Raw genomic sequence first — 13,306 nt, forward strand, 5'->3', positions numbered from 1 at the left:
AAATTAATGGCATCATCTATTTCTCAGACTATGTGTCAGTGGAAGATATATATGGATTTTACTGGATCATTCTGATTAGAAAGAGCCTCAGGAGGGGTCATCTGTTCAACCTCCCATTCAAAGCAGGGTCACTCTGAAGTCCGATGAGGTTACTCAGGGGTTAAGTCAAATCCTTGGGCTGGCTATTTCATGTCTTTCAGATTTTTTTATGTCATAATCTTCTGAAGATGCTTCCCCTTCCACAAACTGAATTTATGGAAACTGCATAATGTGAAGCTTGAAGAAATCAACTTGCCTGTAAAGTGCCCTGGAAAATAATAAGTTTGAAATGAAATATCAACCCTGAGCCTCATGGGGGGATTTCATTACTCCAGATTTTAAGGATCACTGTGTGTGGCTGATTCAGTTTTTCCTTGCTTTTATCACTAGGACAAAGACATGAAGTAGCGTGTTATGTTCATAATTAACACTCTCATTTCAGCTTGCATGTTATTGTTGTCCATCCTAACTCAAGTTCTTGTCACCAACATATTACTGCTTATGCCATAAATTAGATCTCGAATACATTAATTCTGTTTCCCAAGACATATTAAAACCCTATATGATGTTATTGCTTTATTTTCCTTTGAAACATGAACTAGCTGTCTGATCCAATATTTCAAACCATTAAGTTGTTAAGCAGAAGCCACCAAGGTATTGAACATAAATTACTTCTACTGGAACTTCAGGAATGACTGACTGCTGAGCAGCATTTATTTCCTTTCCATGTTAACACGTTTAGGTGCACTTTCCTTCAGCCTGACACTTCTTTAACTCAGTAAGATACAACAAAGATTGTGTAGATCAGAACAGAAGCAATACAACAATAATTAATCAAGTCTTTCTGCCTCAAGACCATAGCAGTAGAAACCCCTGGGCTTACTGAAGAGGTTAACACGAAGTGATCTTTAACACATCCATTGCTTATGAAGTTTATCTTTGACCCATCAGAGTATTCAAGAATTACAGTGCCTGTATAACTGAGTTATTCTGAAACATGATTTAATGTCTTCAGCACCAATGTACTCCCATACAAGATGTGAAGGAATAAAGATTTAGGATTGCAAACAGTAGCAAACCAAGAAGAAAACAATACCAGAAGTCTCATCCTATGACTGGATCAGCACAGGCACACAGACATGTCTGAGCAGCTGTACGGATACAGAGATGATTTTGGCAGTGTTGAGGCAGATACCAGGTTGAGAACTTTGAAGTTTTCCTATATTATCAAGCCTACAGAAACAGAAAACACCGCAAGGCTTGGATTGCTTCTATGCAGAGACTTCAGTCTATCATGATAATCAATATTGTCTCTTTACTGTGTGTGAGCTTTCCTTTCATGTCAAAGCTGTACACAGTATGGAGATGGCAAATACACCTTGCCTTTACTAATGCCTTTACTAATCATAGCAGATTTTATTAACTTACTCAGCACTATGATGCTTTTGTTTGGGCTTTTCCTGTACAGGCAAGTCATGTTAACTGAAATGTATTATGCAGTTAAGACTTTCAAGCCAAGAAAAACATAACCATCGCATTAGGCAAAAAGGCATCTTTATGAAGCAACAAGAGATCTTGGAGCAGTTTGCTAACAGATTTGGTAGCCCACTTTTTATCCCTCCTCAGAACAATAATGTTCTGAGCCTTGCACATGGAATTATGTATTATGAAAAACAGTATCCAAAAAGAAAGCAGCTGTGGGAATTTACATCAATAGAGGAAGACAGCACAGCAAGCACAACTTGTCAGTGAAATTTAGAATAATAATTCTAACATAGGATGTCTCTTGCATCACCTGATTAGCATTTTCCACTCAGATGTATCTCAGATTGAAATATTTGAAATAAATCATTAGAAGTACAAGCCTTTAACTACAGGTATCTTTTCCAACTTCAACCACCTTCAGAAATGGATGTTATCTCAATCATACACAGTACAGGCTAAGATATTTAAGCACATTTCAATGAACAGTGGCAGTGAGCTTTTTTTTTTTTTGTTTTGGATTCAAGTCCTCACTTATTGCCATTATGGAAATACTAACAGCAGATCCACCATGAAGGGACAACAGCTCCGCTGGCTTCCCAAGTCCTTCTCTTGATCCCCACCAGTGTGCTAATAGGAAAGATGAGAGTTTTGCAGGGGGCAATGGTAAATTGCACTAGAGAAAACACACATCAGGAAAGTGGCAAACTACATATGGCTTTACACTGATTGATTTGAAGGCACAGTGTGTAGCACACTCTGAAAGCACCAGCTGTTGAGTGTAAAATACTTGACACTGCTGAGACACTTGGAAGCCAAACATCGAACACTGAAAGAGAAACTTAAGGATCTTTCATCCAAGAAAATTTGAAGCCTCAGAGGGAAGAATCAAACTGACAATATCAATATGAAGGTACTTCAGCGTTCTTACTTTTCATCTCTCTTGAAAAGAGCAAGACTCTTTTCAAAAGCCAGTGTTGCTGGAGGTCTTTGCACAGTAGCCAACTCCAACATGCAAAGAGACATAAGCAACAGTATCATGAAGTCTTGTCCCACTGTGCCATCTGGCACTAGGCTAATGTGTCTATCAGTGCCTTCATGCTCCTGACAAGCTATTATTCAGCTACTCAGCTACATAACTGATAGGTCAATTGTAGTCAGCTTTGATTTGTAAGCTGTCTACCCTGAAGTTACCATTTTTAAAGTTGCATTCCGACTCAAAGAAATGTTTATGTCAAGAACCATTTTTCACATTTTTAGACTCACAAATTTTGACGTAGTAAGAGCTAATGAAAACATGTATGAAATATCACAGTTACAGCAGCTGCTTACCAAGGACCTCACACAAACAAACTTTTACTCCCAAGTCCATACAATTACATCATTTCATGCACACTATCAAGGGCTTGATAGAAACATTTCTGCCTACAAGCTTGTCAGGCAAACTGTCCATGTCCAGGCAGTCTCCATCACCAATTCTGAATGTAAACCTTTCAGAAGACTTCTCTCCTTTTCACCCCCAAACAAAGGCACTGTGATTTTTATGTGGCGACAATCATTACAAACATTACAGCTCAACCTATCTGAACTTTAAGTTAATTTTTCAGCAAACTTAAGCAAATCAGGACTGTATTCAAGGATCGCAACTACAATATGGACTTAAAGTTCTTTCATCAAAACCCCTAGCAATGTGAACGGCAGTCTAACAAGCAGATGACTCACAGCAGATGTATTACTAAACTTAAAAAGTTGCTATTTGTGAACATTCACAGGAATCAGAAAGTAATTGTGAGGTAAACAACAGCTGAAAAATCAAAACTAAAAGATAATAAAGCATACTCCAAACTGTTCACAAAAAGTATGACAACAAAGGGGGGGGGGAGGATAATTTTTGGTCATTTATCTTTTTACACATTCCTGTGTCTCCACTTATGGATTAAAGGAGCCAATGAACAAAGTTTATTGACATGCAACTACCAGCATCAAAACCAAACCAAGATCACCACCCAGCATAGCCCCCACCATGGGAAGCTTAAGGGTTCCTCTGATGTCTCCTACCTATGAAGCTTTTCAACATGTTATCTTAAATGACTAATCTTTGGTAAAGCATTTAAAAAATTATATGCAAATAAGATTAAACTCTTCAAAAAATACTCTTTAGAACAGAAGATCACAGAATATTAAGAAGCTAATAAACAATACAAACTGCTGCTGCTCCACCTTTTTCCTCCAGGAATGATTACTAGTCTACCCAGCCCAAATCTTTAGTAATTATTTGCACAAAGCACAGTATTGATTTATTTAAAGCACACAGAGGGGCAGGAGTGCTTTAGCATCATTTGAAAGAGAAGCCTCAAAAAAGCAGTGGCTGCTGAAAAACATTTACTTCATTTGTAAAAAAAAAAAAAAAAAAACAAACAGACAAAACACGCAACCTCCCCCCCAAAACAACCCCCAACTGAATTGCCAAAGCCACAAAATTTGTGAATAAACCTTTCCCTAGATTATACATTCATTTAATCATATAAAACAACAGTCATTAATAATCTGCATTTCCTTGTTATTAGTAATAAATATGACCTCACAATCCATTAAAGCTAATGAATCTGTCTTGGGTTCTTTATGCATGCTACTATTATAAATAATAATGGTGACTCTAATACAGGTTTACACAAGGGCAGACTTTGACCTTTTGATATGTTTACATTCCCAACAATGTAACATACAAACAAACAAAAAAAGCAAAAAGCATTTATTTGTGTATCAAGTGGGGTTCTCTTCAAGCAGCAGATCAATGACTGTCAAGGTGTATTTAGGAATGCTATCACACCTTTTGACAAATGGTACCACTCATAGGAAAAATTGAGTTTATTTTCTGTACACAGTAAAGCTGCTCAGCTCTGACATTATTTTGCAAGAAAGGATTCCTCTTAATGGCTAAGAGGAGATTAAATACAATTGGCCAGAGTGTAACACAAGGTTAGCTGCTTTGTTGTGCAATGAATTTAGAGTAAAACCTCCGACAGATACACTATCAACTTTGAAGGTTGCTCTTAAACACATCAATGCTGTCTATAAAGTAGCAGTTCATTTTGATTCCTTTAATTGCAAGACAGAACATTACTAAAAAAATCAAACCCACAAAACAATGTAAGTTTCTATCCAGCGACACTATGCTTTGCAAACAAAACTACAACACGTTCCCATTGACATGGGTTTCCACAGTAACAACAAAATCAAATCAATGATGAAAGCTCAATGTAAAGATTTTGGTTAATTATAAACTAATTATATTTTAAGGCCACTTCATTTTCTCTATGAATCTTTTGTACAGCAACAGAAATTGCTTGTTGTACATTTTAATTGAAAATGTCTCATGCACAAGCACTTTTCTGGGGACAAACTCTAAGAAAATAAAGCTACTGCTGTAAGAGAACCCAAGAGCAAATCCAACATTGATTATTAGTGCTACTCATAAGCTTTAATGTACCCTTTTCAATCACACACTAATACAACGCCTCATAAAATACACCAGTTAAGGTAGTTTTGAATACAGAAAAGAGAACAAAGGAAAAGGGAAAAAGGACAAGCTTTTTGTTTTGTTTTCTGTTTACATTTAAGCGCATCTCTGCTTCTTACAAACTCCTTTAAGAAAGAAACCTTCTGACCTAAAGACAGTAACCAAATAAATTAACCATAGACATTGGCAGGCTGTGAAATACCCCCACATATACAAACTCAAAGCAGAAGAAAAAAAACCCCTATTGAAGGACACACATGTGCAACTTGCCCAAATAAGAAAGGTCCACAGACAAAAAAAAACTGTGCTAAAAAGAAGATGGGGAGATTTCATAATTTTTAGTAAGAAGTAAATAGAATCTTTATACAATTCATACACAAGTTAAGTAACTCTCTGAATATAAAGCCAGCAACCAAGCTATGATTTACAGCAAACTTCTAGTTAAAAAGAGCTGAAAATTCTTAACCACAACTGCACCCACTCATTAATGCAGCAGGTTACATACTGCAGTCAATAACATACCCACAAATTGCTTACAGCAATTACTGTTATACAGCAATTCTGTATTTAAAATGGGATTCCAATTCAATTGGATTGGAACTGCCGCACGGATACCACAGTAATGGCAAAAGTAACAACAAAATCTGCTCAGAAAGTCATGATAACTTAGAAAATACCTTCTTTCAGAGAATAATCATGTACAATTTCAGTGTTCAAGGAAACCTTGCAGGTTCTGTACATCCTTCCCTAAAGAAGGCTTTTATTACAAGACACCACTGAGGTAGAATAAAGAAGTCTGACAAAAGTGCACGTCCATGCCAAACTCTGTAACGAACAACTGATGACCGAAAAAGAAAAAACTTGGATCTTGGCTCCAGCCTGATTAAGCAGAGCAGTTTCTACAAAAATAACAAACCTACTTCAAAAGCTTGAGAATGCCAATATCAAGATTGTTATGATGAGGTGCAAGCTTTCCATTTTTACTATAAAAAATATTGTGCTTGTGTTGATCAACAAAAACCTTAATGTTTTATCCCCTTATGACCGACTTGAATTTATACTAAAACCACTTCCCAAATTCTTAATTACTGAAAAATTGTATGTGTTTCTGTACAAAACTGCTTACCCATCCTGTGCCTTGGTTTCTGCAGTGTCTCTTTACTCCAGAGCTCCAGATTTCATACCTCTCACATGCTTGTAATAATAGTAGATGCCCTTTTTTAGTATGCTGAAGATTCCTTTGTATCACTGAAACAGGATACAAATGGTATTTTTCTTTAGAATCAGCACATCACACTTCTCTTTCAGAACTAAGAAATAACGTGCTATTATACGTTTTTAGGTAAAAATAAATTGCAAAATAATACTATGTAACTACACTTCTATTAAGAAAAAAAACTGGTATCAGCCTAAGAAAGAAAGGCTTAGGTCTTACTTGTTTTATTCTTGCTTTCCTACCTACAGCAAAATGGAATGAGAGTGAAAGGGGTTAATTTATTGTATTTCTCCTGTCACAGCTTGCCCTTCTTCATCACAGCTGGGACTAATCAAGGTCTGACTGAAATAACCTGGGCATGCTACCACATAAATGCTTTAAACCAGAAGCCTGTAGTAATTTCAGAGTATTTTTTCTTAGTAGTAGATATTAAAGTTAGATGTGTCTTTAAATGTGGTAAAAAAGTTTATGTTATGATTAGCAGCAAGGCTCCTTCCTGATGATGATGTATAGTAAAAACCATATAAAAATGGAAAAAAAGTATACCTTTTTCCCCCTATACTAGGAAAAAAGGAATGGGCACCTTATTACAATGCAAATTCATAATGCACTATGACATGCATTCTTAAATCCATTACAGATCCCTGGATGTAAAGTCTGCTCATGTTCCTATTCTTTTCCTCAAGTACTCAATGATCTGAAAACTGTTGCGCTGTAGTCCTGTTCTTCCAGAAACCTCTCTTCTGTTTACTGGCTAATTGCATGTGAACAAATAGCCTAAAACATCACATGCTGTAATGAAGAGAAGAATGCTCCCCCAGGCTTTGCGCTTCACTTTGGCACCTTTTTAAAAACAGACACATGGTTCCCCTCTTCCATTTCTTTACATTATTTTCACATCACCAAACTAACACAAATTAGTTTTTAAAGTGTTATCCCCTCCTGTTCTTAATAATTCAGTGGGAACATTATCAGCACCTGGTGCTCGATTGTTCCTGGGTGTTCTGGTCGCCTCTTTGTTCTTCCTCAAATGGCTCAGCTGGCTGGAAAATTGATGTTTGCTTGCCTTTATCCATTTCACCATTAAAAAGATCATTAAAATACTCCCTCCGTCTTTCTGTAATTGCATTCTTTGTAACTAAGATTTTCATTTTTGTCTTTTATCTGACTCATGCACAGTTCATGTCCTTGTCTCAACTGCTGATACTCCAGTAAAATGGTCTGAAGTTATTACACTGCCACTTAAGCTGCACAGAGCCATTTTTGTGCCATGCTATCTTTTTGGTGAAACATCTGCACTACAGAAGACACAAAGGAAGTCACAAAATTCTCCGCCACATATTGCTTTCTTATACTTCCCATCAAAACCTTTCACTTTTCTTGGAGTCCTTTTCATTGTTTTTTCCTGCTCTCTTCTTTACTCCAAATGTCTCCCAGCTGTATAAAATTGTTGGACAATGATCCCACTTGCATCCTTGGTGTTCAGGCTGTATTTTGTTTCTCAAAGGCACACAGTACACTCAGAGCTTCTCTCTTCATTAAAACAACTTAGTCATTATTTTTACAAAGCAGTAAGATATGTCTGAAGCATCTACCTTCAGCAGATTTGTTCACTGACAACTTTGAAGTATCTGATAATTACTGGTAACTTTCACATATTCATTGCAAAGGACACAGATGTTAACTTTAGGAGATTTTAAAGCATCTTTTGTAGGACATGGCATGGCAGGTGAAACTGTATATGCATCACACTTACATGAAAGCAGCATTATAAAGTCTACTCAGAGTTTGTAATTCACTTTGAAAGATAATGTGGAAATCCCATGTATTACTGTTTTCAATTTTATAACTCCAGATGAATGAAGCAGTGTCCAAGGAAGTTTCTAGATTCCTCTGTCAGTAAGTTGACACAGTAGCAGGTATTTCTAAATGCTGATGCAAGCCGTCTCTTTTCCAGTGCTTGTGAGTTGCTCTTCTCACACTGTTCTACGTTTAATTCCTTAGTGTACAATGACACCAGTAAGTTGTTCACACAGGAAAACCCCAGCAATGCTGCCTTTATTTATGGGCATCCAGAATCCCTCATAACAAAAGCTGTGGATTAACTCCCATTGTGAACTGCAAAACACGATGCGCTTTCTTGCAAAATTTTATTATGAAGTATGCAAACCAATGTGCTTCTTCATACTTATGGTAGAACGGTTTGGGTCAAAGGAACCTTAAAGGTATCCAGTTCCAACCTCCTGCCACTGGCAGGGACACCTTCTGCTAGAGCAGGTTGCTCCAAGCCTTGAAAACTACCAGGGATGGGGCAGCCACAGCATCTCTGGGCACCCTGCGGCAGCGCCTCGGCACCCTCACAGGGAAGGACTTCTCTCTTGTATCTGATATAAATCTCCCCTCTTGTCAGTTTAAAGCCATTCCCCCTTGTCACTGCAGGCCCTTGTAAAAAATCTTTCCCCAGATTTCCAGTAGGCCTCCTTCTGGTACTGGAAGCACCGTACTTCCTGAAGAGCAACGAAAATAGTAATCCTGAGGTAAAAAATATTGAAAATCTCACCCCAGATTACACCGATTTGCCAAAATTAGTCCAATTTATTTATTGATAACTTTCTTCAGTGCCAGAGCTTTCCCCCTTACAGTTTACACTCCCAGGCCTACTTTCCCCTTGGACTTCCCATGGGCGGCCTAAGGCGATTCTCACTTTCTGCTCCACCTTCCCACAGCCCACCTTGCGAGACCTCTCTCCCGTTCTATCACCTCTTTCTGCCTAGCCCCGTTAACTCCCTGCCATCTCCTTTGTCTTTGCACCGCTCCCCTCGCCGCTGGCTCCCTTTCGGCAGTCCCCTGTGGTGCTTCTCTACAGCGTAACCAACATCGCGAAGGCCCCGCGTTCAGAACCCCTGCAGCCTCCCCCATTCTCTTTCTAAACTCTGTGCACACATTTACAGCCGTGATAAGCCACGAAAGACCCGAAACACCCCGCGGGACAGAGCCAGCACCGCCCACTCCTCAGACACCCCAGGCGCCTCGAGAAGCCAGCTCCGTCCCCTCCCTTGACTCCGCGCTTTCGTCACGCACATACATCACAGCCGCGGAATTACAACCCCTGCTGTCTAGCAACCGAGGCTCTGCTGCCAGAGGCCGCGCTGCACTGCCGGTAGCGCAGAGTCGCTCCGCATCTCTCTGCGTTTTCTTTCAATTTTTCCACTTGGACTGTGAAAAGCGACGAATCTGCCGGGTGCTGGAAGCTAGCCGAGATCTACACCACCAGCGGAAGCGGAAGAGTCGCCATTTTGTTTCGGGTGATGGCGACTGTGGTGCTGTGGAGCTGGGGAGTTTAGCGCGGGCCCGGTGTCGCGGGGGACTCGCCTCTCGGACAGTCGCTGTTGCTGCGGGTTTCCTCCTCCTCGCCGCAGTCCCCGCTGATGTACGGAGGGGGCGGAGGTTCTCGACGGACTGCAGAAGAAGCAGGCCCGCCGCCCCTAATGTTGTTGTCAGGCGGGGGAGCGGTGCCTGGGCCCCCCGGAGGAGGTGGAGGAGGAGGTGGATGTGGGAATAGCCGTGTGGAGCTGCTGGTGTTCGGCTATGCCTGCAAGCTGTTTCGAGATGATGAGAAGGCTCAGTACCAGGAGCAGGGGCGACACCTTATTCCTTGGATGGGAGACCCCAAGATCATGATCGATAGGTCGGTGTAACACAACCCCCAGACTCTGCTGCGAGATCTGCTGTTATAGCCTCTTTCTGTTCCTCCTCTTGTGCTGTTGGGCAAGTGAGGGCGGGGGATGAACAAAGGGCTCACTCTGGCAGACTTATGGAGAGTTTCTTCACTGCAGAGGTGGAGGGCAGCTCCTCCTGATAAAGTGCTTCGAGTGCTGCTTCTGTAACGCTGTAGGGCTGTCCGCCGGCAGTGGGAACTTGGGGTTCCTGCTCTGGTAGTGTTGGGAAGGTCCCCTCCTTCTGACACTTGGAGTATGTTGGGCCTATCTGCTGCACTGATTTCGCTAGGGTTTACAGGGCAGAGTGGAGAGGAGGAATGGGCTGTTCCTTTTCAATGCAAACCACATCATCTCTTCTTACTTGGAAACTAAGGGAGCCTTAGTGCGTGGGAATACTTCGTAGGCACTTTAAATGTTCTCTAAGTGAGAACAGGGCAGTGTGAGGAGCAGGGAGGTATTTATCCATCGTTGGGGGCATGGCGTTTTCTTATTTCCCCTACGTAATCTGGCTGCAGGCTCTTGGTGGTATGCCCCAAAAGTAATTCTTGGCCTAATAAATTTTTCCTTGTCCCATGATTCACTTGGGCAGAATAGCTCTGATTTTGGATGCTTGTTTTACAAATTTATTGTCAGCGGTGGCTTTTTTTTTCTTGTTGTTTTGCAGTAGGTACAGGTTGATAGCCAGAGAGGAACAGAATCTGCTTTGATGTTTCTTCTGGCCTCCTTAAGTTGTTTCAGCAATGCAGGGTGGGACTTAGAAATAAATCAATTCAGAATTAATTTTCTGGGTATTTTCCTGGAGAGAGGGAAAGTGGGAGGTCAGGTCGGGTATATTTGCGTGAAGCACTGAAAGTAGAAGTTAAGAGTTGTGTCGGACCCTGAAAACATCAGTGGGAAAGGTGGAAGGATTTTGGTTTAAAAAGGATCACATGACATACTATAGAGATTTGCTCCCTCAGTTTCATCCATGCTTTGGTGCTGTACCTGATTCTTACTGTTTTAACAGTTACAGTTGGCTTAGATATCAGTAACAGAAGGTCTTTTCATTTCCTTCTGTAAGACTGGAGAAAAAAGAAAGGGCCCTAAATTAATTTATGCCATTAATGATGTTTATGATTGAAATTAATTTGTGAAGTTGGAATACACACAAAGATGGGAAAAAGCAAACAAATGTTTTTAGCTATGTTTAGTTTCTTATGTACATGAGAGTGGAAGTGTTATGATGCACACTTCTAATGAAAATCACTTTTGTGACCAATTTCATTAGTAGGTAGAGGCTGTTTTTGTGATCCTGTGCAACAGTAACCCAATTTACAGGTGTTAAAGAAATTGCTGGGAGCAAAAACTAAGTATGTGCATGTATGTGCATATAATATTGAAAAATCTAAACACAAATCTGTAAGTTAAGGTAGCTTGCAATTACTAATCTTATAAACTCCTTTGGAGGCTTAGAGTCCTTTTATCTCCAGCAGCAGGAAGTTTTCTTTTTCACCATTTTGAGAAAAGCACGTTGCTATGAGAAGACATGGGTTGAAGTTTGCCTGTGGACAGAGCTTAATTAACCAGACCTACGTGTTTCATTAACTCTTTGCTATAAGAATATTTACTTTCTTTGTTTTTGGTCTAGCAAGTTGGCACAAGTCAAGAGTTGTGTGTGGGAAGACACCTCAGCGGAGTCGAGTTTACTGTCACTTTACTTTCCAATCAGTTTCTCTGAAAACATTATCCCAATGCAGTGCTTTTCCTGCAAATAAAATGATTTCTGCTTAGTAGAAAGGAACTGTACATCATTGATCTTTGCCGTTTTTACGGTGAACCTCCTTAAATTGCATGTATATGTTACTGTTCCTATGTATGTGTGTCTCTCTATCACATAACCCAGAACTTATTTCCTCAGCCAAATGGCTAGGGGCCGAGCCTAGCCATGATTTTACCTCCAATGGACGCAAGTTTCTATGGTGAAGATATCTCCTGAGAGTTCGGGACTAGCAGAAAGAAGCGAGGAAATTTCGACCGTTTGGTTCTTACGGATAGGTATTTATGTACTCGGGTTTGTGTGAATGTAAGCTATTTGACTTTCCAGAAAAACGTATTTTGCAAGTGACATTGATTGGTTGGTTGAAGCACGTACGGTAAGAGCTGTTAAGGAAATGGATCCCATGTAAATCTATTAAAGGATAGCTTTGCCTTTAATTGTAATAATTTACTAGTTTCTTTGAGAGGAATTTAGACTATTAAATTTTCAATAGTTGGTGACAAATGTTTAGCAAAATTAAACTTAACTTCTAAAAGGAAATATGCTTTAACATATAAGTATTTTTGTTTCATTTTTAATGGGTAAGTATTTAAGTAGTCACATAAACTCAAGCCCTAAGTTCTCTGTATTGACCAGCTGTTTCATCCTTCAGGTACGATGGACGTGGTCACCTGCATGACCTTTCTGAATATGACGCTGAATATTCCACATGGAACAGAGATTATCAATTGTCTGAGGAGGAAGCTAGAATAGAAGCCCTCTGTGATGAAGAGAGGTATTTAGCCTTGCATACGGACTTGCTTGAGGAGGAGGCGAGGCAAGGTATTGCTCAAGGAAATTTCCTGAGTTTAGCACATGTTTAAATAAATATGTATGAAATTAAATTTACTCCTAATTTTTATACTCTCTTTTTTCTGATGTTATCTTGACAGTACCCAGTGGATTCGAAAAACGGGAGTCTTTGCGTATGTGAGAGGACCTCAGGATAGTTTAAATATAGATCCACACAGAAATTGCCCAGATGCTGAGGGCAGACTGGGATTTCAGACCCCAAAAAACCCAAAATAAGCACATTCGGCTTCATTTTTAGTGTTGTATAAATGAAATTCTGTGCTCTAATGTATGCATAACTACATTAGAATGTTTTAACCTGCAGCCTTTATCTCTTCAGGAAGAAATAAATAGCATATGTACATGCTGGGTTTTCTATTCAGTTTTTAGCGTAAAAGGTAAAATGATTAGGTGAAAACTTCCCATTTAAAAACTAAAGTAAGAAAATTCCCCCTTTTTTTTTTTTTTTTTTTGAGGAATTGGCTTTTAAATATGTTCTAATGATTGTTAATTTCATTTTTATTCAAGAGGAGGAATATAAAAGACTGAGTGAAGCTTTGGCAGAGGATGGTACCTATAATGCAGTGGGATTCCATTATGGCAGTGATTATTATGATCCTTCAGAACCCACTGAGGAGGAGGAACATCAGCCTGCAAAACAAAGAGGTAAGGGGGGAAAAAATAGCAAAGGTTAATTGAGAGCAAGAACATAACACCTCTGTGTCTGTTACTTGCAGCTGAAG

The 13,306-nt window shown here is 39.6% G+C and overlaps 1 protein-coding gene across 6 annotated transcripts in view; it reads left to right on the plus strand.

Annotated features, from left to right (window-relative positions):
* Positions 1-9,533: 9,533 nt before the first annotated feature.
* SFSWAP (splicing factor SWAP) overlaps positions 9,534-13,306 on the plus strand; it is a 49,382-nt gene continuing 45,609 nt past the window's right edge. For 3 of the 6 annotated variants that reach the window (XM_080628459.1, XM_080628460.1, XM_080628464.1), the window contains exons 1-3: positions 9,534-9,945; positions 12,385-12,554; positions 13,092-13,229. In XM_080628459.1, coding sequence (XP_080484585.1) covers positions 9,686-9,945; positions 12,385-12,554; positions 13,092-13,229 — 568 coding nt within the window. In that variant the 5' untranslated portion in view covers positions 9,534-9,685. Of the gene's footprint in view, positions 12,555-13,091; positions 13,230-13,306 lie in introns of all 6 variants that reach the window. The other 3 variants (XM_080628461.1, XM_080628463.1, XM_080628462.1) reach the window with 3 other exon arrangements.

Source organism: Psittacula echo (assembly GCF_963264785.1).
Source record: "Psittacula echo genome assembly, chromosome: 13".
Lineage (NCBI taxonomy): Eukaryota > Metazoa > Chordata > Aves > Psittaciformes > Psittacidae > Psittacula > Psittacula echo.